The sequence below is a fragment of the Leptinotarsa decemlineata genome, unplaced genomic scaffold (genome assembly GCF_025532065.1).
Source record: "Leptinotarsa decemlineata unplaced genomic scaffold, Ldec_3_MD MMD2_tig00000505_RagTag_RagTag, whole genome shotgun sequence".
Classification (NCBI taxonomy): Eukaryota; Metazoa; Arthropoda; class Insecta; order Coleoptera; family Chrysomelidae; genus Leptinotarsa; species Leptinotarsa decemlineata.
Genome location: NW_027412549.1, coordinates 6,275,458 through 6,299,429, shown reverse-complemented (window position 1 = coordinate 6,299,429; position 23,972 = coordinate 6,275,458). Strand labels below are relative to the sequence as shown.

At 34.6% G+C, this 23,972-nt stretch overlaps 1 protein-coding gene and 1 long non-coding RNA gene across 3 annotated transcripts in view; both read left to right on the top strand.

The window, feature by feature from the left end:
- LOC111513864 (tetraspanin-7) overlaps positions 1 to 16,538 on the top strand; it is a 55,199-nt gene extending 38,661 nt beyond the window's left edge. For both annotated transcript variants that reach the window (XM_074173817.1, XM_074173816.1), the window contains exons 3-5: positions 3,486 to 3,659; positions 14,990 to 15,115; positions 16,270 to 16,538. In XM_074173817.1, coding sequence (XP_074029918.1) covers positions 3,486 to 3,659; positions 14,990 to 15,115; positions 16,270 to 16,425 — 456 coding nt within the window. In that variant the 3' untranslated portion in view covers positions 16,426 to 16,538. The remainder of the gene's footprint in view (positions 1 to 3,485; positions 3,660 to 14,989; positions 15,116 to 16,269) is intronic.
- A 2,817-nt stretch (positions 16,539 to 19,355) lies between these two features.
- On the top strand, positions 19,356 to 21,345 carry LOC141481741 (uncharacterized). The gene is made up of 2 exons (XR_012465139.1): positions 19,356 to 20,757; positions 20,808 to 21,345. It is a non-coding gene; the product is annotated as an uncharacterized lncRNA (long non-coding RNA).
- Positions 21,346 to 23,972: the final 2,627 nt, after the last annotated feature.

Sequence of the window (23,972 nt, the reverse complement as noted above, 5' to 3'; positions counted from 1 at the left end):
CCACGTGGACTGAAGAATTGGCGTATCGTATTGGATAATTTTTACTAACCGAGTTTTATGATTGGCTGAAGAGTCATAAAATTAAATTTTGAAGTCATGTTACGGTGACTAACAGAATGCGGGCTGTCGTGTTGTCAGTGTTCAGTTCAAGAATTGATCGCGATTTGAGTGTTGAAATTCGATATTGGTGCAGTTATAATTACTGAAAATTTTTGTTATCTGTTTAGAATGTGGCGTCTTTGGACAAGTACCAATAGTAATAACGAGTGTGATAACAATGCAGACTTTTTCCTGTGTAGTGATTCCAATAGCGCTGGTGAAAAATACGAAAAAGAGATAACAGTCAGCGGCGGCTCATTAGAGGAGGCAAGGGAGGCTTAGCCTCACCATATTCATCGCAATAAATTAAAATATATTGACATATAATTATGATTATTTTTTTCTAAAAATGCTTGGGTATTATTACTTTACCATTAATTTTTAATATAAATACATAATATGCCCGAAAAAACACTATCACTCACTACGTAGTATGTACCACACTGTATCCTGCATCAACAAATCTCAAACGCACCGCCCACGAACGAATAACGAAGAAACCATCAATCCGAAATAATAAATGCCATACGTTAATACGTATGTGATAAGGAGCCAGGCCTCCAACCGCTTTAAAAAAACACAAGCTTCGGGAGACCGATCCAGCCAGCGACATACATCTCGATTTGTAATTTTAGTTGCAGAAAGTATAGCGTTAGAGGAGGCTAGCCTCCAGTTGGTCTTCGTTAGTGTACGACTGCGTTTGTTTTTAATTATTCGGACGGGATGCCGTGACGGGCCGAGACTGAAAAATATTTCGGTAAATAGTTTTAGTGTTTCTTGATAATATTTGTTATTTGTGTATAAAACAGGCAGTATTGTATTATAGCAGTGCTTCTTGGTAATATTTTTAATGTGTTTTTAAAGTGTTTTCTTTCAATTTCAAGGTGTTTTCAGGTTTTCACTTTTCGGTAATTTTTTTACCATTTATTATGGATAAGTTAGACGAAAAATTGGTTGCTGACAAATAATTGTAAGTCTTTATCTTATGATAATAAATTTTACATTATTAAAACTCTGGGAAGGCCTCAACCAAATTTGATTTCAATTATAGCGTCAGAAAATCGACAAAATCGAGGATTTAATATTAGTTGGTAAATTTTTTTTTGAGTTTTTGTTCGTCTTGGTTAAGAACGAATGTTATGTTTACTTTTAGTTTCTTTTTTTATCCTTCCTATCCAAAATTACAAAATACACCTTTCAATTCACCTTTCAAAATGCGGAACCCTCGCAGACTATATTGAACTTGAATGACCGCCGATTAAAAGTAGTTTGCGGGTGTCTTGTGAATTCACTTGAACAAACCAGATTTAATTTTCCTTCCTACTTACTCCATCCTTCCTTTCCTTTCCTGGCAAGACACGACTCTCACCTCCCCGTTGGTTCTTGCTGGACAATAAAATTCACTTTTAGACCTGTTTTTATAAGCATAATTAAGAACTTGTACTTATAACATATTTGTAGCAATGTTTAACAAAACTGTTATATTAGAAGAGAAAAGTATTATTTATTGACTGAGAAGAGTTCATATATATTAAATAAATAACTCAAAGACAACCCTTTTTCCTTGTTTTTGTTTTTTATTGGTCAGTTTTATACGTATAATTTTCGGCAATACACAATTTTTGTGCATTTATGCATTTTTTGGATTTATGCAAATATTACGTATTTTGCTTTAAATAGGTGCGGTACCCCAAAAAATGTTCGCGCCTCCGGCGGGCTTTTCTGTGTATGTATATAGTCTTTATGACTTTAGCCTCCCCTGTTCTCCAATACATGAGCCGTCACTGATACCAGTGAATAAGATTCGGATACATTTGAATATTGAAACACAGAGAGTATGTTTCAATTTATATAAGAATCTACATCTCAACTTTTGTTCTTTGAAATTATGTGGAAAAAACTTGAGGACTGCAATGTTGCCTATCATAAGAACATGGAAGCTAATATTTTTGAGGAATGGTTTGACAACACATTGTTCCCAAATTTGGATGCGAATAGTGTAATAGTTCTTGACAACGCTTCCTATCATTCGCGACAGCTCATCAAAGTACCGAATAAAAATTCGAGGAAAGATGAAATACAAAGCTCTTTAATGGATAACAATTTGTATTTTGAAGATAACTATACCAAAAACCTACTACTTGAAGTTTTACAGACAAAAACATTTGAAAAAGTGTATGCCCTTGATAGTATTGCTGAAAAGTATGGATACACACACCATAATGAGACTTCTTCCCTATTTTTGTGTTTTCAATCCCATCGAATTGATTTGGGTAAAATTGAAACAAAGCATCAGGCGTAAAAATAATTTTCCAAAATTTGATAAGAAGGTAATAGAGCTAGTTAAAGAAGAAGTATCTAATATTACCGAAGAAGACTGGCAGAAAAGGATTAAAAAAGTACCTAATTTTAGATAAAAATGACTATATGAAGATTGGACACTTCCATATTAATGGTGGAAATAAATTCATTATTGATTTAAATGACGAAAGGGATAGTGAAACAGAGAATATGGAAGAGGAATTATCAGAAGCTTTCAAAAATATAATTCCTTTTTACGTAACTTTTGCCGTGCTTGATATCTTGTTCCGTTCAAAAGTTATGAGTGGGGGTTTTTCACATGCCGTATAAATATTCCCTTATTGTCACTGTTGGATCCACAACTATAGTCTGAACTGAAATTGGATTTTATAGGATTCCCAAAAAAGTATATCAGATGTTCGTGATACATCGCTTTGTTCGCCAAAATATCCTTTGTCAAAAGTGCTGTAGTGAAATGAATGTTAATAATGGTAAAATAATAATTAGTTTGTAAAAGAGCGGACAAAAAGTTTCGTATTATTATTTTGTTCGAAGTAGATGCTACATATTGGAACTTGTTACTTCAATATTTGGCGGTTAAACGTTGCTTTTTATCTATTCAGTGAACTTCCAATTTTCCCTGCGTTTTTCAGTGATTGCGTTGATCTTGGGGGCTCGCTCCTCGTAGAAATCAGCTCTTTAAAAAATTAGGTATGTTATTTTATGATCAGGGGTGATATGTCGAGCTATTACACTCAAAGAAAAAAGCAATTGTCGTTACAAAATTGGTTTTGATTTCTCTCCCCACTTCCCAGAAAATTATAAAAAATCACGAAGAGGGCACTTCTAGTTAAGATCTTGGGTACGCCTAAATAGCCTTGAACTCAAGTACCACTGCTCACTTAGCAAGGACATTTTCTGATAGTAGTTCATTCACATTTTTTAATGCATACTACAAGTATTACAGTTCAGAATGTTTTCCCCATTACGTTGAAAAATAATAATTTTCCTTTTATAACCTGAAATAGTGAAAGTATATTATATAATTTTCTTTTGTGTATCTTTTAACCCTATAATTTTTCCAGTACGGTGCATTTTTGGCCATAGTCTTCGTATTGGAGTTCGGTGCTGGGATTTCGATATTTGCATACCGCTCTAAACTTACTGAAGGTTTTGACAAAGGACTCACCCAAGCCATGATGAATTACAGGAATGACAGCGCACATCTTGCCGAGGATTTCGATTTAATGCAAGAAACAGTGAGTACCATTTTTATTTTGGAAAGAATTTTATGTTTAAAATGAACAATTTCTTTCTGATCACAACGTTATTTGTTGTAGTAAATTATCAAACATCTAATTAAGGACTATGAACTATTCCCAACTTTAACTTTCAGCATTTACCTAGTATTCATAATAGAACAAAATTCAATAGAATGAAACATCTACCAGATATTTTCTTCGAAACAATTTATTCAGTTGAAGGTGGACTGACCGCTACATTATAAGGCTGACGAAAATAAAAATAGTTGAGAATGCCATATTTCCACAATATTTGGAAGTTATGAAGAATATTACTAAAACATCGAAGGAAGAGTATCTAATATATTTCAACACCCAATACTTCAGCAGTCAAAATACACTATAGTATTGATTGTCTATGTGAGAACAAAGGTTAAACGAAGGCCATCGTGTCTTGATGTATTTCAACTTGCCATTATTATTTCTTCAAACAGATTTAGGTAGAGGTCACCAGTTAGATTTTTCTAAATAAATAATGGTCTGATAATGGAATTCCTATGAATAACAGCCCAAACGTTCGCTTTCTCTGGATACTGACCTTCCCTAATAACGTGCGATAACCATTAAGAACCAACGGTTAAATCATCAGTAAAGCGAATATTGTATAAATTATTTTGGTTTCCATTTAAAAAATCCATAATTGTTTCACAAAATTCATTTTGTGCTATTTGGGGAATACCTACTAAGCCAGTATTCACCAAGTTGATCCCGACTACCGTGATCATCACAGAGAAATGTCTGATGTTTATAAAGACATAAAAAGTAGACCGGCTCCAACGATACCGAAGCCGATACTACTAATGTGGATCACAGACGTCGAGGAGGTGATTGCTACCTACCATCATTCGCTTTGGGAAGAACAAAGCCCCAGGCATTGATGGGATTAAGGCAGTTCTACTTCGTAACCTGCCGTGGAAGGATCTCGTACAACTGGTATACATCATAAATGCTATCATAAAACACCAGCACTATCCGGATTGACTAAAGCACACGGAGGGTGTGCCCATTCATAAGACGGGGAAACCAAAATGGCTCATCGATAGTTATCGCCCGATCTCACTGCTCAGTACGGTGGCAAAGGTCATTGATAAAATTCTCATGAGTAGAATTCTTCGCCTGGAAGACAGGATGAAACTCAACCCCGAAGAGCAATTTGGGTTTCGGCGAGGTCAGAATATGACTTCATAACTGGTCCGGGTTGTTCACGGGGTGAGGGAATCTTTCAACCAGGGGAAGAATACGGTTATGGTCCTGTTGGACATTCAGAAAACTTTCGACAAAGTTTAGATAGAGGGAGTTGTCGCCAAGATGTGGTTGGCAGGCATGCCCTTATTGGTGATTAGGATTCTTGAATCCCACCTGAGCTACTGACCTATTCGCGTCAGAGTAGACCAAATCACATCTGCGAATCATCCGATTGAAGGAGTTCCCCGCAGGGGTCCTGCTAATCACCGCATATTTATTCCTTATCTACGCACGACTTTCCTAAGTTTCCGAGACCGAATGTGGATATATACGCAGATGATATTGCGATATACGCACCTTGATGGGAGGGTCGTGCCATATTTTGACAAAAATAAAATAAAAGTCAACCGAGGAAGACATAACTCGTCAATTTCTCGAGGAAATTTACGAACGTAAAGATCCACGGAAAGTTGCTAGTTAAGGGTGACCGCGTTGATGAGCAGAGAAGTGCGCGATATCTAGGAGTTATCCTTGAGCTTGACGATTCAACGATCATAAGCACCACAGAAAAATCCTTAAGGCGCTCTTAAAGCAGTGCTTGTGCGAAAGTAGTGATTCACATTGGATTTGAATCGCTGGAGATTAAATCCATTTGGAAAAACGTTATCGGGAAGTTTATTCCACATCAACGCTGTTCTCCAAATGAAAGAGTTCTCAAACAGTGATGTTCGAGATGTACTGAGTTGAACCTCATAACGATGAGCAGCCACAGTCCGTCGCGTATTTCTGATATGTACCGCTCTCAGTGGAATCAGTGTGCCAAGTCACTTTATCACTTCCCGTAAAAATATCTGTAGAAAAGAGATGAATCTCCAACCTTTCTTCGATGTTTGAGACTATCAAGGTTCTGGTTGGAATCCAGCAGCTTCAGGGTATATTTGGGGGCGGAGCTCCATACATGAAAACAATACTCCAAAGAGTAATACAGCATCAAAAGTTGCTGAGGTGTGTACAGTTTTCTGGTTCGGAACAGAGTTCCAAGCTTTTGAGAAGCATCCTTTGCAATTCCAGCAACATGACTGTGTCAAGACAAATTGGTGTCCATTTTAACTCCCAACAAACTTTTCGAAGCAGAAAGCGGAATTGTCTGACTTGACATTATTTTATCTGGTTCGGAGACAATTATTTTCTTGGAGAAAACAGATGCCTGGGTTTTTGTGGCACTGAATTGAACCTGGTTCTGGTTACTTTCACCCCAATTCGCAATTCGAAATTACTTCTAGATCCTCATTAATATATCCAACCTCCTGCTGCCGGTGAAGATGTGCTTCCGCAGCCGATGTCCTGGGATCTAAATGTAATGACGAGATAAGTGTGACTCAGCACAGGAAAGCAATATATTGGATTCTTGTTTTTTTTCAATAAGTTGTTGATATACAATTAAAAGAGGGTTGGAGACAATATGGAGCCCTGGGAGACACCAGCGTTGATGGTGAAAGTATTCGGGAGATATCCATCGACAGCCACTAGCAGGAAACGTTCTTTCAGGAAGCTGAAGAAGCATACACAAAAATGATCCCTCAACCCATAGCATCGAAGTTTGGCCTCATGCCACACACGGCATGAGGGTTTGCTGCGAAAACCATATTGATGATCGCTCAAGATGTTGAAGTCTTCCAAATACTTCAGGATATGGTGGTTTACGGCTTTCTCCATGATGTTTGATATCACTGAAAGCAAAGCGACAGGTATATAGTTATTTGGATGAGTTTTCTTGTGAGACAGGTTGAAAAGTCTGCAAAATACTGGCGCGAATTCATTTGCGCACTTTTTAAGTACAATCAGGACCAGACGCCTTGTTGATATTGAGCTGTTTCAAAATTCGCCTGACTAGAAGCTGTTGAAAAGTAATTTACGGCATTGTGGATTCTTCTGTGGGAATAGTAGGTGATGCCTTTCCCAGAAAATCGACTGTGAAGTGGGAAGCAAATTGTTCAGATAGTAGATAGATTTGCTTTTTCTATTGCTGTTGTTGCAATTGAACCATCCGCTTGTGTTTGTCCTGGAATTGTGGATTTTGTAAAGTTCTGATCAACAGCTTTAGCTACCGACCAGAAGGACGTAGACCCGTTGGGATTAGCAAGCAATTTATTCCTAATTCTCTGATTGTGGAGTTATTTGCTTTCATTTATCCCAATTTTACAGCTGTTGCGAGCATTGATAAACCTGGTTTGTTTTTCGGCCCTGGGATTTTTGCGCCACTTCTGGTAGGCCAGATTTTTGGAGGCGACAGCTTGTTCGCAATTTTTGTTGAACCAAGGTTTGCCGTTAGAAGGTCGTTTCATTGAAAAAAGAATATATGCATCCATGGGTGATAGAATAACTTCCGTGACTTCGGAAGCACAAGTTGATGGATCTTTAGAGCTGAAACAAACATCTAGCCAGGGGAAATTTCAATATTGGTCTTGAAAATTCCCCCATTAAACGAACAAGCTCTTACTTGCAAAATTAATTTTTCAATAACGTTGTTATTGGCAATAAGAAATAGTTTCGGAAATTTAATTTAAATAAATACATAAAAATAAATGATTTAACAAAAAGCTCAAGAATGCTTTACCCAAGTACGGTATGTGGATTGTCTTCAAGTTGTGAAATATGCTAAATTAAGTAGAATGATCAAATTAATGATCAACGTTTATTACTTTATTTTATGACAACTCCTAATTTAACTTGTCATTCGTGAGTACTAGCTTAGATAAAATACATTTTTTTAATGATAAATCCCTTTTCTACGGTACTGACTCAAGTTATACATACAATCTTGGAAATACCGTATAACCACAACTCACTGATCTCTAATGAATTTTTGCATCCCATCTCACATCTGTTGTACATATACTAATGCGTTTTGTTGCAGTTTTGGATTACCTCTCTCAACGAATGAGTAAATTATAGTATTAGTATATCTTGTTACTTGGGAACTGGAAGCACATGATTATCATCACATTTGTACAGTGTCTCCATTAAAATCGACAATATAAGGGAATATTTTCTTCAATCTACTTTGACGTAAGTTTTTGCTTCGAATGTAACTAAAAATTACATTTCAAAAATTATAAATATCTACTTGTCACCAACTTTTCGTTAGTTGATATATTGGAAACGAGCCCTAAATATAATCAGTCAATATTTTATAAAACACTCAACATCTCCACAAAATTTCGAAAACTACATCTCACGATTTGATCTCCACAAACTTCATTTGAAAGCTATATCACAACATGTTTCGCTAGCACAATAGCTTTGTCAAGTGATTTGAATACTTCAAGTTGTTCTTACATTAATATGCATATACTACAGATAACCATAATCGAGACTACCTCCAAAAAATTACCTGAACCTCTACATAAGGTACCTGTTCAATTATGATCACCTGAAGCATATTACCTCACATCTACATCATTGGAATGTTTCAATTTTTAAGTATATTAATTTCCATCGCTTCCCATCCATATCAACACAAAGTATCAGCAGCATGATTCACAGATAAGTCAATGATCCTCTTTCAATAGATAATTTCAATTAAGAACTTAATATCATCAAGCAAATTGCGGTTAACAATGGGTTCAAAGCCGAATTAATAAACAAAATACTTGCCAAAAAAGTCTACGCAAAAGCGATTCGACACGTTTTTCCTATCAAAATCACTACAGAGGCAGCGTGACATCCGGGTCCAGGAAATTATACAAATATGAAAGTTATTGAATGTCTTGATATAGAAACTGAAGTTAATAATCGGACATAGCACTCGAGAAAGTGGCTAACAAAAAATAGAAATACAAATGCACGAAGCCACCAGTTTTCTTGTGAGCACAAGATCTATCAACTGAAACCACAAATGTGCGGTTGGCTCCTGCTGGTGGCTTCGTGCATTTGTATTACTATTTATTGGTAGCCATGTGTTGCCTATCCTTAAACTTGGCTGCACCATACTGATGATGGGCCAAAAGCCCGAAACATGTGTCTACGGTTTGCCAGTTTCTTGAGTGCTATGTTCGATTATTAACTTTAGTTTCTATATCAAGATACTCAATAACTTTCATATTTGTATAATTTCCTGGATTTTGATAGGAAAAACGTGTCGAGTCGCTTTTGCGTAGACTTTTTTGGCAAGTATTTTGTTTATTAATTCGGCTTTGAACCCATTGTTAACCGCAATTTGCTTGAAGATATTAAGTTCTTTATTGAAAGAGGATCATTGACTTATCTGTGAATCATGCTGCTGCTACTTTGTGTTGATATGGATGGGAAGCGATGGAAATTAATAAACTTAAAAATTCAAACATTCTAATGAATGACAAACTAGATTTGAATAGATCACCTTTATTGAACTTGTTTTCTTAAAAAACGAGAAAGAATTATTGTTAATGTAGATGTGAGGTAATACGCTTCAGGTGATCATAATTGTGGAGGTACATTAGGTAGAGGTTCAGGTAATTTTTTGGAGGTAGTCTCGATTATGGTTATCTGTAGTATATAAATATTAATGTAAGAACAACTTGAAGTATTCAAATCAGATGAAGATTGTGGATATTGAATCGTGAGGTGTAGTTTTCGAAATTTTGAGGAGATGTTGAGTGTTTTATACAATATTGACTGATTATATTTAGGGCTCGTTTCCAATATATCAACTAACAAAAAGTTGGTGGCAAATAGATATTTGTAATTTTTGAAATGTAATTTTTAGATAAATTCGAAGCAAAAACTTACGTCAAAGTAGATTGAAGAAAATATTCCCTTATGTTGTCGATTTTAATGGAAACACTGTACAAATGTGATAATCATGTGCTTCCAGTTCCCAAGTAACAAGATATACTAATACTATAATATATATTCTTTTTATAGCAAAACGTTCAGTGGCCTCTACTCCTTCGGTGCCCCAGGGCCTCCAGACAAAAGTTGAAGAAGAAGAGTCCTGCAAGTTTCAAAAATTAAAATTGTGTTGTGATTTCAAAAGAGAGCACGAAAACTTTACATGAAGCCGACGGAACGCCCGTCGAAATGAGTGATAAAGTTCTGGTGCGAGGAAAAAAATTGGATTAATTTTACACAAACGTTATATTCGTACATAACTTGTTTTTTCATTTCACGGTCATAAGTGGGTAGGTAACGTTCATTTCTGCCCCAGCCCAAATCAGATAAAATCCAAGAACATTACATGATTTCAGCAATATTTGCTAATACATATAGTGACAATTGTTCAATACAATCCATTTGGGCAAAAAGCAATATTTTTAGAATAAACTCCAATTGAATGACTAGTAAGATCAACTATAAAATAATGATACAATCTTTAGAGAATTTCTGCTCAATTCGTTTAAATTTGCACACCCCGTAAATGTTGTGTTCTGAATATACCTACTCCTATTTCCTCGAGCCATTGAATGAGTTCATTTACCATGAAATGGCCTTTCCATTAGTAAAAACAAACAAAAGCAGAAAAGGTGTCGACTCTCGACTATAATACAATGAAACATCAGTTTCCTGCTGAACCATAATTTCCTCATTTCCCATCCTACAAAGAAATATTATTGCGGTTGTAATAAACATGGAATAGAACTAGTTTTGTTTTTGTTAATTTAACATGAATTGTTGAACATAAACAAGCTGTTTATTTTGCGAGATTTCACACCGTTAAAAAGTTAGTGTGAACATTTGATGCATCAAAAAATTAAAAGCAGTTGTTTTATAATTTCCGTGAAAGTTATTGTTTGGTAATTGGATCAATACTGTATAATTTTTCCAAAGAACAGCAATTTACCCAACAATTTGGATTCAGGTTTTATTGTAATTCCAGATAACTATTTAAATTCAATTCAAAAACGTCACTGGAATCAATGAAGTCGCCCCGGAGCGCCAATTAATTTTTATTGTTGTTTTTATTTTTATCGTTGTTTTATAATTGATTGAATATAAACGTCTATATAATAATAATAATAATAATAATTACCCCACGGTGTGGGGAGTGGTCATTGGTTGATTATGCTGGCGCGCCCCCCCGAATGTATCGGGGCTTCGGGGGATAGGGCCTGACCAGCGCACACTACGGTGAAAAAAAAAAAATAATAATAATAATAATAATAATAATAAACGTCTTTATTGTATTAAATGACATATGATATACAAATGAAATGAAAGTGTTGGCGAAGTCTAGCTCAGAGCTATTCTACTCAACCAACAGGGGTTTGAACCCCGATTTGAAAAAGAAAGTTCACAAGTTAGGTAAACGATAATTTTAGTAAATGGCTGTACTTAGTGAATTACAAAAATAATTGAGTGGCGCAGTAAACATAAATAAGTTATACAAGTTAATCACCATCATATATACATTATTGAAAACTTACTAGCCTGAATAATTGCAGTCAATTAAAAGGTAAAATGTAAATTATCAGAATTTGCTATATTACATCATTGTGTGAGTAATAAATAGTTACAATATAATAATATTCTAAAAATGTCAACCACATCCATAGCAATGTACTCTTGAAGTATGAAACCTTTGAATGATTTCCAACACTCCCCCTCCTCAAAAATTCAGCTTCTTCTCAGTACACCCTTGACTTCTCTAAAAATTGATTCTTTGAACCATCTCGGGAGTCGAAAGGTATTGTATATCAATCAAATCATTGCTGTATATTTGCCTTATGAAATGATGTATTATATCAATGTGTGTGGTTCTCGAATGAAATGCTGAATTCTGAACCAAACGTTGTGCATCTTGATTATCGTTCAAAATAGCAAAACTATTCCCCATTTCCTTCATCGCAAAAGCTTTGGGTAACTCTTGTTAAATTTTATTCATTTCATACATGTCATTAGTTGAAATTAGAATATCATCAACATAAATGGCAATCAAAGTGATAGAAGTGTCATTTCATATGAAATATAAACACGGATAAGTTTTTAAAGGTTCAAATCCTATTTTTCCAAGAACACGTCTAGGCTCATAGAGCATATTGCCTGCCACATCAAAGCAATCCATATAGTGCTTTTTGGATAATGCAAACTTTATTAAAAAACTAATTAATACAGTTTATTGTATGATTTTCACTATAAAGGGTTTTACGAAAACCGGGACACGTGTTTCGCTATACACTAGTTTCCTCAAGCATAAACTGAAAGTTACTTCTAAATTACATCCATTTTATACTCTAACCTATTACCTACTCGTCTGCCTAATGAATGAATCTACCTGAAAAGGTCAGGTATGAATTCATTAACTATATCAATAAATTTTTCGAAAGTACATATATCTGTAAATATACCTAACTATTTTTACCTGCAAATGAACAGATTCAATAATGGCGAATTATTCAATTCAGTTTAATCGTTCATAAGATGTTGAGAGTTTTTGAATTTGTTTATTTCCATACTCTCCAACAGGTTAAGTTTCAAACCTTTCTTCTGGAAATGGAGGGGCTTGTATTCATGGTTGAACTCATGTCCCTCTGAAATCAAATGAGTGGCATATGTGAAATTTTTTCCCCATTCTGGAAACTATATTTGTGTTCCTTTATGCGACCTTTGAACGCTCTTTCAGTTTGACCTATATAAAACATCGGACATGACCCACACGATAATTTATACACTCCTGATTTTTCTAAAACTGAACTTTTATCTTTCTTATTCTTAATGTGCATGCCTAAGTTGTTGTTGGTTTTGAAAGGAGTATTTACACTTTTGCTGTGCAGAAAATCGGAAATATTTGTAGTGGGTTGGCCTAAGTAGGTTAAGGTTCTATAACTTTTATCCTCTTCTCTTCGAATTGGGTAAACTTCTTTCAAAACTTGACTGTATAACTTTTTTAATAATAAAGAATGTATTAGATCGCTATCGTAATTATTGTTGACGGCTATTTGCTTTATTATATTCAGTTCTTTATTGAAATTCGTCTCTGACAAAGGCACGTTTATCAGTCTGTGGATCATACTGTTGAAAGCTGCTACCTTATGCCGATATGGGTGAGTGGACGAATTATGAATGATAATATCTGTATGTGCCGGTTTACGATAAATTGAAAAATCTTGTTTGTTCTTAAGTTTTGTTATTGCCAAGTCCCAAAAATGTATAGAGTCGTCCATCTCCATTGTCAATGTGATAGAAGGGTGGAGAGATCTCTAAACTATGATCTACTTCTCGCCATTTTAAACTATCAGACTTCTTGAATATTACATCACAAACAGGGAACAAAATATGTGCCAGGGTGGAATCTATTCAAACTATCTAAAACTTAAGTCAGGTGTGCCACAGGGTTCAATATTGGATCCACTATTGTTTACAATTTATTCATCAAACATGTTGCGTAGTCTAGAACACTGTAAATGTCACCTTTATGCTGGTGACACTCAACTCTATCACAGCTTTCTCACTCAAGGTGTAGAAAACGCATGAACACTTATTAACAATGATCACGAGTCATTTGTTGAGTTGGCAAGAGATCACTGTCTACTACTAAATGCTACTAAATCGAATATCATTTTTTTCGGATAAAAAAAGAATCGCCTGAAAACAAGTGAATCTCTTACAATCACGATTGATAATGTACCTTTACAACCCACAAATAAATGCAACAATCTTGGAATTATAATCGACTCTGACTTGCGGTTTGAGAAACATATAAACAAACAAATACAACTTGCATATTCTTCGTCGAAATTTATTTAGGGACACAGACACGTACTCACGAAACAGACGAAAACAACAACATATTAAATGCTGCTAATTTATATAAAAAAATTATACAAACCAAAACGCCGCCTTATCTGTACAGGAAAACACTTTTTATACTGATGTTCACAATCTGAACATCAGATTTAAGGGTACTTTTACCCTTTTAGTTTTAAAACTGAATTTTTCAAGCGATCTTCAAGCTATAATAGGTATATGACAAGTGATCAACCTGTTACCAAAAGAAATAAGAAATTTAGAACTTTCTGTTTTACGGAAAAGATTCAAACTCCTTCTGTTCGAAAGCCAACTTTAAGTATAAACTGCCAACCCTATACATTTTTCATCATTATGAGACCAGAATAAGTCTCAGTAATGGACGTCTTCTCCGGCATCTTAATAGATATTTGAACAATCCCAATATGTATTACTTTCTTTTTGTCATAGCATAAGTAGAATCTTTTTGAGGTTGAGTGGAAAAACAACTAAATAGCACTTGTGCTGAGTTGAACTTCGCCTTTTGTTATATCAGCAACTAGCTTTGATTAACGGAAAAACAGATTTTTCTAACAGATTTTTTTAATTTATCTAAATATTTGTATGTTACTACAGCTGGGAAACAATAAAGAATATTATTATTATTATTATTATTATTATTATTATTAATTGATGACATTCATAAAGTTACTCAACTGTCCGTTCCTGTAAAACAGGTAAACAATCAGGTATTTCCATAAAAACTTATTTTTCTAACTGGGAGTTTAGATAAGCAGTCACTAATCCATATTCCACCGATAATGCCATCAATAATCTAATTGAACTTGCTCGAACGACTGGGGCAAATGTTTCATGGAAACATAATACTGTTGTGCATATCCCTTTGCAACTTGTCTGGCCTTTCTCCGGTCTAGAAATCCATTTGCATCAAATTTGTTGTTTAAGATTACTTGGCTTCCCATGACTTTTCGGTTTTCTGGGCGATCTACGATATCCTGTGTTTGATTCTTTATTTGAGCTAAATATTCACTTTTTACTGCTTTTCTCCATTCTTAAGCTTCAGGACTCATGAAAGTATCTTCAATTGTGAGCGAATTCAGAGCCTGTGTGGTCTACCTCTTTATCCAATTCTTATTATCCTTGGCCTTCCTCTGCTACGGTTCGATAATTCTGATGTAATTTTTGATTCAAACTGTCGTTTGAAAGTGTTTCAATGTAATGGTCAAATTTCACATTAGGATATCGTTTCAAAATATGAAATTAACGTGTTTCGGGATTTTTATGAATACCTATAACCCAATAATTGAGGTATTGTATTCATTTAATTTAGTCTTTCCATTGCATGTTTATACTTTGCTCTCAACATTTTTCTATTACAGCTCCAATGTTGTGGAAATGAAAAACCAACTGACTGGCTCAATCTTATCCCAGCACAACCTATTCCTACCTCTTGCTGCATCAGGGAAAATTGTGACACGGAAATGCCTGATCAAATATTCTCGCAGGCAAGTATAGTGGTTAAAAAAATTGTCTCAATAAATAGGTACAAGAGATGTGATCATTCTTTATCGTCGTCACCTTATCACGTAAGAGATTAACACTTTTACAAACTAGTAGAGATTGACACTTTTGAAAACTAGTAGCTGCCACTACCGATAAAGAATTTAATTATCAGGTAGAAAACCATTGTCTATAAAGCATATATCGAAAACATTTTTTCTCCACAAAAAACCTCTGTTTTTCATTTCAAAATTGATGCATATACAGCATAATAAAGTTTCCATAATATGTTTTTTTGGAAAAATACGTTCCAATTTCCGGTGTTGTATAAACGTAACCTATCATGAATTACATTCTCGTCTCGGAAAGTACACACAAAATGTGTTGGAAATTTTGAATATGGTGAAAAGCGTCATATTAACGTCATAAAAAATTATGCATAGATATGCATAAAAAATTACAAATCATTTACTTACAATGGATACAATGGATATTATCTGAAAAATAAACTTCCCTATATGCCTTGAACTTCCGACCCTCTTAGCAAATGCTAAAGGAAGTTCTTCAAATGTAGGTTTTCAATGTGGACTATAAAGAAAATATTTTCAATTATCATTTATAACTTCCACTATCAACTAATTGCTCAATTCATATTATAATTATTACCACGGAAATGAAATTTTCTATATTCAAAAAAATACGTATTTTCATTAACTCACGGGAGATTGTCCCACATAAGATGTGTTTTTTATGCAATATGTGAGTGTTACTGCCATTTTCTGTTGTTGTCTGGAGTTTTAAAACTAGTTGTGAAATTCCAGACATCACCAGATGATGGCAAATGAGACTTTGCTGAAACGTTGTGAATATAATCCGTATGAGGATAAAAACACAGAACACGGAGCAAAACCCGAGAAATTACGACCAATTTTGTGAACATTTACAAAATTACAATTTTTGAATACTGTATCGGCTTATTTGGAAAAATATATATTGAAAAAGTTACGATGTTTCAAATTGGAGAAATTTTAGAACAACGTTTCTGAAAAGGGTTTAAGTGAAATTCACTTGATAGTCAGAATATCTAGCTCAAGGAACTTTTTGAGCTATATTTGGCAAGAATATAACTTTGTTCACTTACAATGACAACATGTTTCAGGGTTGCTACAGGAAAATAGTCGACTTTCTCAACGCTAACATAGGAATAGTAGCAGGTGTGGCACTGGGAATAGCATTTTTTCCTCTGATCGGAGTTATTCTCTCCTGCTGTCTAGCTAGTATAATCAACAAAACCAAATACGAGCAGATGGCCTAAAAATAATTTAAAACATGATGCTCAACATGTACTTCAAATTATCTATTTGAATATCTTGGTGTATCTCTCAGCTCAAATTTTCACTTCATTGCACCCTGTAACATGTTCGCACCTTGGCATATAGCTTGAGAGTTGAACTGATTTTCAATGTGTAACAGGATATTTTTATGATTGAATTCTCTCGTATTTGTCAATCAGTACTATGACAGTCACTAAAACTGTAAATGGGATACTTTAATTTTATTTTGGCAAATGGAATAGAGAGGATGAAAAAATGGGCAATTTTATAACTTAACGGTATTTAATCAAACTTTCTTTGCGAAATGTTCACACAACAGTTTACAAAACCGCAACATGACTTTCACGTATGTTCGATATTAAAATGTTCAGCCGATCCTTTACTGCAAGAGTAGGTAAAACTACAGAAATAAAATAAAAATCAACAAAGAAACTGGGATAAACATCATAGAACATTGAACGAGAGTCATTTTTTGTGGAGGAAATCAGTCTTCATCAACTTTCTATGGGTATTTTCACCTTTCAAAATACCCAAAGAAGGTTGATGAAATTGTAGAACACTATAGTACTTTAAATATCGCTTGTTGCTTAAAAAAAGACTTGAACATAGTTTATAGAACAAGTAATGATTTGAGTCAATTTTCCAAAAACAATGAAGACAATTATCCAGTGTCGGATAGGAGTTTTTGGGTTGTCTTGTAGTTCTTGTGTCAAACTGTATATTTCATTTTAATTTATTTTATTTTATTCATTCATATAGTACATCATTCAAAAACCAAAGTCGATTACAGAATAGGAAAACGATATTCGAAATATACGAAACAAGTATAAACGATTTGAATATAGTGGTAAATACCAGAAGAGAAACAGATTAAAATGTAAAAAATAGATGCAGTATGTGTGTGTATGAGCTATAAAAAACTCATGCACAACTCCACACTATGGAAGGATGTGATATTGAGAATTGAGAACAGCCCTTTTTATGGTAGCAGCTTAACAATGAAAAATATCTACAACAGTCGAAACATTCATGTAATCTTTACACATTTGGTAAGAAAGCGAAAAGTCAGTCACGTTAGTCTGAGAATAGCAATCTGGGTTTATGTGGCCAGCAAATATGGGAATTTTATGTGAGAGCATAACTTTTTTTAAAAATAAAATGCCAAAATAAGTTCGACGTTTATCCATAATATACTTGAAAATCGTCTCTGTATATTTTCTAATCGATTAATGTGTAGGGGAGACGGGGGCTGGTTCTAACAAATTTTGAATTAAGCGTAATATTTTCTAAACTACTTTAGCAAGAAACATGGTTTTTTGGTAAATGATGCAAAATTTAATGAGCTTTACGTAAAGTACAACAAAATGTATATAATAATTACCATATCTGAGAAAAAACGAGTTTTGGCAAACAAGTCACTTGTTAGATCTTACCCCCGGTTTGGGGTTGGTTTTAACACCGCTGGGGAAAGTTTTAACAGCGGGGGTAAGAAATAACATGTAGTTGGGAATGGGATTTTGGTTAAGATAAACAACAAAATAATATTCAATGTTTATTAGAAACACTAATAAAATTAAATGCGGTTCCTTACCGTTCATAAAATAAACAGAAAACTTAAATTATATAGTTAAACTGACTCACTTAATCAGCATTACTCAAATCAGAGAACAAAAAATAATGTTTGATCATCAAATGATCATTAAAAATCCAAATAAAATGAAATTCGGCTCCTTGCCTTTAAAACATGTGTAATAAACTTGAAACTTACTAAATCTATCTTTATCAAATAAAATAACAAAACATTACTCCTCTAATAAATCAACATAGGTACAACTTTGGTTATAACAGTGAAACTTTCTAATCAGTCTTACTCAACCTACTCATTAGTCAGTCTTCAAACCAGTGATAAAAATTAGTCATCGTAATCGGAATCTGAGTTGCAGTTTGTGCAAACATAAGCAACTGCATCGCCTTTTATGCAAGTTATATCTGACCATTGTTTACAGGATATACATTCAACCCAGTCCACACCAGATATATCTTCAGAATATGATGAGCCACAGCCTAAGCAAATGGTTTCATCCTCATCATCGTCGTCTTCTGAACTCTCTTGTAATACTTTCTTTTTCACTCTATCCCTAGGCTGTTTACTGGACTTCTTCTCTTTTTTTCCACTTTACGTTTCTTAACTCTTTGCTTTTCCTTATTGACTTTTACTTTCGCAGTAGATTTCTTTTTGTTATTCTTTAGCTTAGTTTCTTCTTCTAAAGCACTCTTTTCCGGAGTGTCGGTTAAGATTGCACATTTTCGCTTGCGACCTCTATTAGACTTAGAGCGGGGGGCCTCTTTTGGCAATGGCCGTACAGCTTCGGTACTATAGAATGTTGGTGAATCTCTTAGATGAGACGTCACTGCAGTACAGTACAGTAAGAACAATATTACCTACGTTTAAATTTTTTCAACTGTTAAAACCTGCCCGGTGTGCGGGGCAAATATTAACGCGTTAGAACCTACCCCGTGCATTTTGTTAAAACCAACCCCACGACCCCATTTTGCACAAAGTTATAGTTTTTCTTTTACCGGTTATATTCTCGATTAAAACTTTAACATTAATGAAAAATACAATAAATACAGATTTATGCAATACCAAAGCCAATTTTTTACGATACATATTTAAAAAGTAATGCAAAAAATTAAACACGGTAAAAAGTTCATTTACCTGTGAAATTGGAGGCGTCTGACACAACCTGCTCCCGTGACGCTCGGCCGGCAACTGACAGGTCGAGACACGTTCGCGCGTATTCGTAAGCACAAAGTGCGTTGGAACTAACATGGTAAGTCGAATAGGTTCCATGTAATTACGCTGTTAGTATTTACCCCTGTTAAAACCAGTCCCAGGGTCCCCTACCTATATTGAAACAAAGACTCCATATGATACTTCCGTATTGAAATTTTCATCTCACAAGCGCATTGAAGAGGAGAAAGGCAGTTTCATTCCCGCACAACCATTTGGAATTCCTAATAATAAAATCAAGAGCTTTGTAGCCCGTGAATGTAATAGAGTTTATGTGAAAGTTGAATGTAAATTTGTAGTCAAATATATATTAAACTAGTACTATATTGCTGCATCGCTGCTGTTCAATGTTTTGACAGAATCAGAATCAACGAACTTAGGCGTGCGCAGCGTTATAGAACAGTGCTATCAAAAAAAAATTGTTCTGCAGCGCCATCTAGTGGCGAGTTACAAAAAAATTGATAGCCTAAAAACCTTCTCTATGAAAAATTACTTGAACATGTGAAGTTTCATAACGATCGGTTGAGGGATGTACCAACCAACCAACCAACAAACATCTATTTTTATATATTAGATTCAATCATTATTTGTAGACTCAGTGTACGAGAGAAATGGATTGTTATATTTAGGGTGAGCAGATTTAATTAACACCAGTTATTTAGCTTATTGATACCATCTTGAAGATAGGTACAATCAAGGTACAATCAGTAAGTGATAATATATTTTACAATCATCTGCATAGAAAAAGCTTTCATAATATTGAACAAATATCATTTATGAAAAAAATATAGGGAAGGAACCAGTACAGAGCCTTGCGAAATATCAGAGGATGCTACAAATTCGACAGACTTAGGATCGAGTGGTACGATGAGTTATGACTCTTCCCATCTACTTGGGAAGACACGCCCAAAGCAAAAAAATAAATTGATTAGTTAGCGTTGACCACCCTTGAAAAACTGTAATCTGGCATCAAATAGAACCATTTGAAAATGGTGACTGAAGACTTTTTTAGTGTTGTTTCCAAATAATGTCTCCTGTAAACCAGGGAGGATAAGAATATTGCTCTCGTCATCTAGTAGATATTGAGTGCTAGAAATATCTTAAAATAAACCATCATAGCAGTCAAAAGTGATGCCCGGTGGTATGTAGGTACTTAGTGAAACTGTAGAGACTGGAATTCTGGATAGTGATTTTTATCCCACCACGTCAATACCTGGAAAAGATTCAGTAATGAAGTGGATGTTCAGAGGACATACGAATAACTTTGAAATCACGGTAATCAATACACCCAACTCCCCAAGAGGCAACTGTCGAGGTATTTTCTATACAGAAGATTTTATCATTGATAATTTCAAAACCATGTTTCAGAGAAACATATTACATCAAAATCAGTTGGAACTGTGTTCTTAGAAGTGGGGTGTGTTTTAATTCATAAACCTCTCACATTTTGGTTTGAGCATTTCAGGTTGGCAGTTGAATTGGATGCTATAAATATTTCTACAATGTAATTGCTATATTGGTCAAACTACGAGAACTATCTCCAAAACAATAAAAGGATATAGGATATAGAAGTTCTTCAATGAGTTTACTAATTCAATCAATCATCTTTTGGTAACAGGGCATGAGTTCAATCATGACTATAATGTATTTCATTTGAAACGGAAAGGTTCAAATCAAACCTTATGAGATGCTTGGACATCTATGTTTTGAAGCATTTGAAACATATTCTCAATGACCTGATAGAATTGAATAATTCTCCTGTTAGATTACTTGAAACTTGTGATTACTTGAAGGATATTTCAAGTAAGATTGATTGAAGAACTCAGATGGTTATAATAACTTTTTTTTTTTAATAGTTACGATTTTTTGTTCACTGGCATTCGCGTTGTGAAATAAGCAATTGCAATGATAGGCAACACCTAGTTGCCCATCACAGCACATATCTATGGTTTCAATCAGACAGAACTATATTATTTATTAAAACTGAAGATATTTTTCGGCGAGGTTATTTAGGTATTTCACGTAACTTCAGTGACGAAAATCATTGGAAAAATATTCCTATAATAGTAAATTAACTTTTCTGCTAGGGGAGAAGATAGCAAGGACAGATTTACTGTGGCATTTCATCTTATCAATGACTTTAATCCTAAGTTTCACTTTCTCAGTTCAACGAAAAAAAAACAAATTAGTGAGGACACAAATACAGGGTGTTTATTGAACATGCGGCAAAAATTTAGGGGCCTTTTGTCCTTTGATGATTTGATAGGGCACTTTGTTTTTAAGATACGTAGCAAAAAAGAATTTCGACAATAACAATTTATTACCAAAAATTACATGTAATGTTTCTTCATTTGTTGAAAATGACTACCCCCCGCTCGGATGCAAGAATCTCGACTCCCGAACTTCTTCAAAAACACCAGGAATATTTCTGATTTCGTTACACCCAGCAATTATCCGATTTCTCAAATCTTCCATTGGTACCAACGGAATTTTTAGATTTTTTATTACTTGGTAATTACGTTAATAATTTTTAAATTACCAAAATTGTTATTGTCGAAATTCTTTTTAGCCCCGTATCTTCAAAACAAAGCGCCCTATCAACAATCAGCAAAGGACAAAAAATCCTCAGAATAGATCCTTAATTTTTTGCCGCATGTTTAATAAACACCCTGTATACCGTGTTAGGAATCACACGTTAAAAGGTAAGACCTCGTTAGTCCTTAGCTCGCACAAGTTTCTCAACTTCTGAGAGTTGTCGTTCGTATGGGGGCGACAGCTGATTAACGGAAAAACAGATGTCATTTTCCGTTTTCTTGTAGACTATTTATAACCCTTGAAGATTTTGTAAATCATTCTACCTACCAACCAATCACTACATATTTGGTATTTTGAACTTCCAATCCTCTCATGATTCCAATCTTGCCAAAATAAAAAAAATTGGTATGTATTTTATTTTTCATTTCATTCACTTTCAACAGTTTCTCAAAAATGCTAATCGATAAAGCACATGCTACTATGAACTAATCAATTCCAGAAATCTTAATGTCTATTATATTACTGATATTATATACACATACTACTAAATATGGGTTACTCAATAAAAAATAGTAACCAAAGTTACTAATAAGTTCAAATTCTGAAATTTTACTCAACTACTTAGTAAAAGTTGATGAAAGGATATTTTTTACTGAGTGACTCTTTGTATATTCAATATACATGTTAACATTTTATCGAATCGTACTTTTCTTTTTTAAAGAGTTTTATTTATATGTATAAATAACTGTATTTTTGAAAATATATATTATGATCGTTATATGAGTTTTTGTAAATATCCTCCTCCCAAACTTCTTGATAGATCTATAAAATTATATATTTGGGAATAAATTCATTGCTGACCAATTACTTTGTACTTGAGAGTTTGTACTGGAACCTCTGGCGTAAATGAATCTCCAGTCATAATGAATCTCGGGTCATAATAATCCAGGATTTTCATCGAGTATCAGCCGATTCCATCGCATAAGTCAAATGTTGTGATTTTCTTTTTATTCTTGACAATGAGTTTGATTTGTGAAAGTGCAATTTGTTCAAGTTAAGCAAGTGTGGTGGTGGTAAAAACGCCAGTAAACAATTTTTTTTCATTAGTACAGACTTCCATTGTCTGATATTATATAAAATGATTTGAAATATCTGAAAGAACTAATAAAAAAGGAAGAAATAAAAAAGAATAGCTGAAAATAACAATTATAATGAGTGATTTTTTTGCTAGTATCTTTTTGGCAACACTGTTTTTGACAGATCACGCGTGAATCGTGTCATTGTCAAACTTGTTCAGTTTGGTCTATAATTTATTCATGAATATGAATCGACTTACGAATGAATAACGCTTGCAAATTATTGATTTTTATTATCAAAATTCATGCTCGGGGAAGAAAGTGCATTGTGCACTTCTTCCAATTCATGGGCAGTTTCGTCGGCCTACTGAGGGAGCTATTCGGAAGCTTGTGACTGAATTTCGAACCCAGTTTACATTGGACATTAAACCACCCACACGCATACGTGGAGTGAGGACCGAAGAAAATATTGCGGCTGTATCCGCCAGTGTTCTTGATGACCGTGAAATGTCGATTCGCCGCCGCTCGCAGCAATTGGTCCTCTGTTACTCCACTACGTGGAAAATTTTGCGAAAGGATTTGGGTGTAAAACCTTATAAGATACAGCTGGTGCAAGAATTGAAGCCACACGACCTCCCACAACGTCTAACATTTGGTGAATGAGCGCTGGCAAAGTTGGAAAAAGATCCACATTTTTATCGAAAAATTGTGTTCAGCAACGAGGCTCATTTATGGTTGAATGGATACGTTAACAAGCAAAATTGCCGCATCTGGAGTGAAGACCAGCCACGAGCTACCAATGCATTCCAAAAAAGTCACTGTTTGGTGTGGATTATGAGTCGGTGGCATCATCGGGCCGTACTTCTTCAAAGACGATAATGTCCGAAACTTTACTGTGAATGGCGAGCACTACCGTGTGATAATTGGCGACTTTTTGTTACCCAAAATGGAAGAATTGGACATGCCTGACATGTGGTTTCAACAAGACGGTGCCACACGAAACAATGGCCCAATTAAGAGACGCCTTCGGTGAACAGTTTATCTCACGTTTGGGGCCCGTCAATTGGCCGCCTAGACCGTGTGATTTGACGCCTTTGGATTATTTCTTGGGTCATGTTAAGGC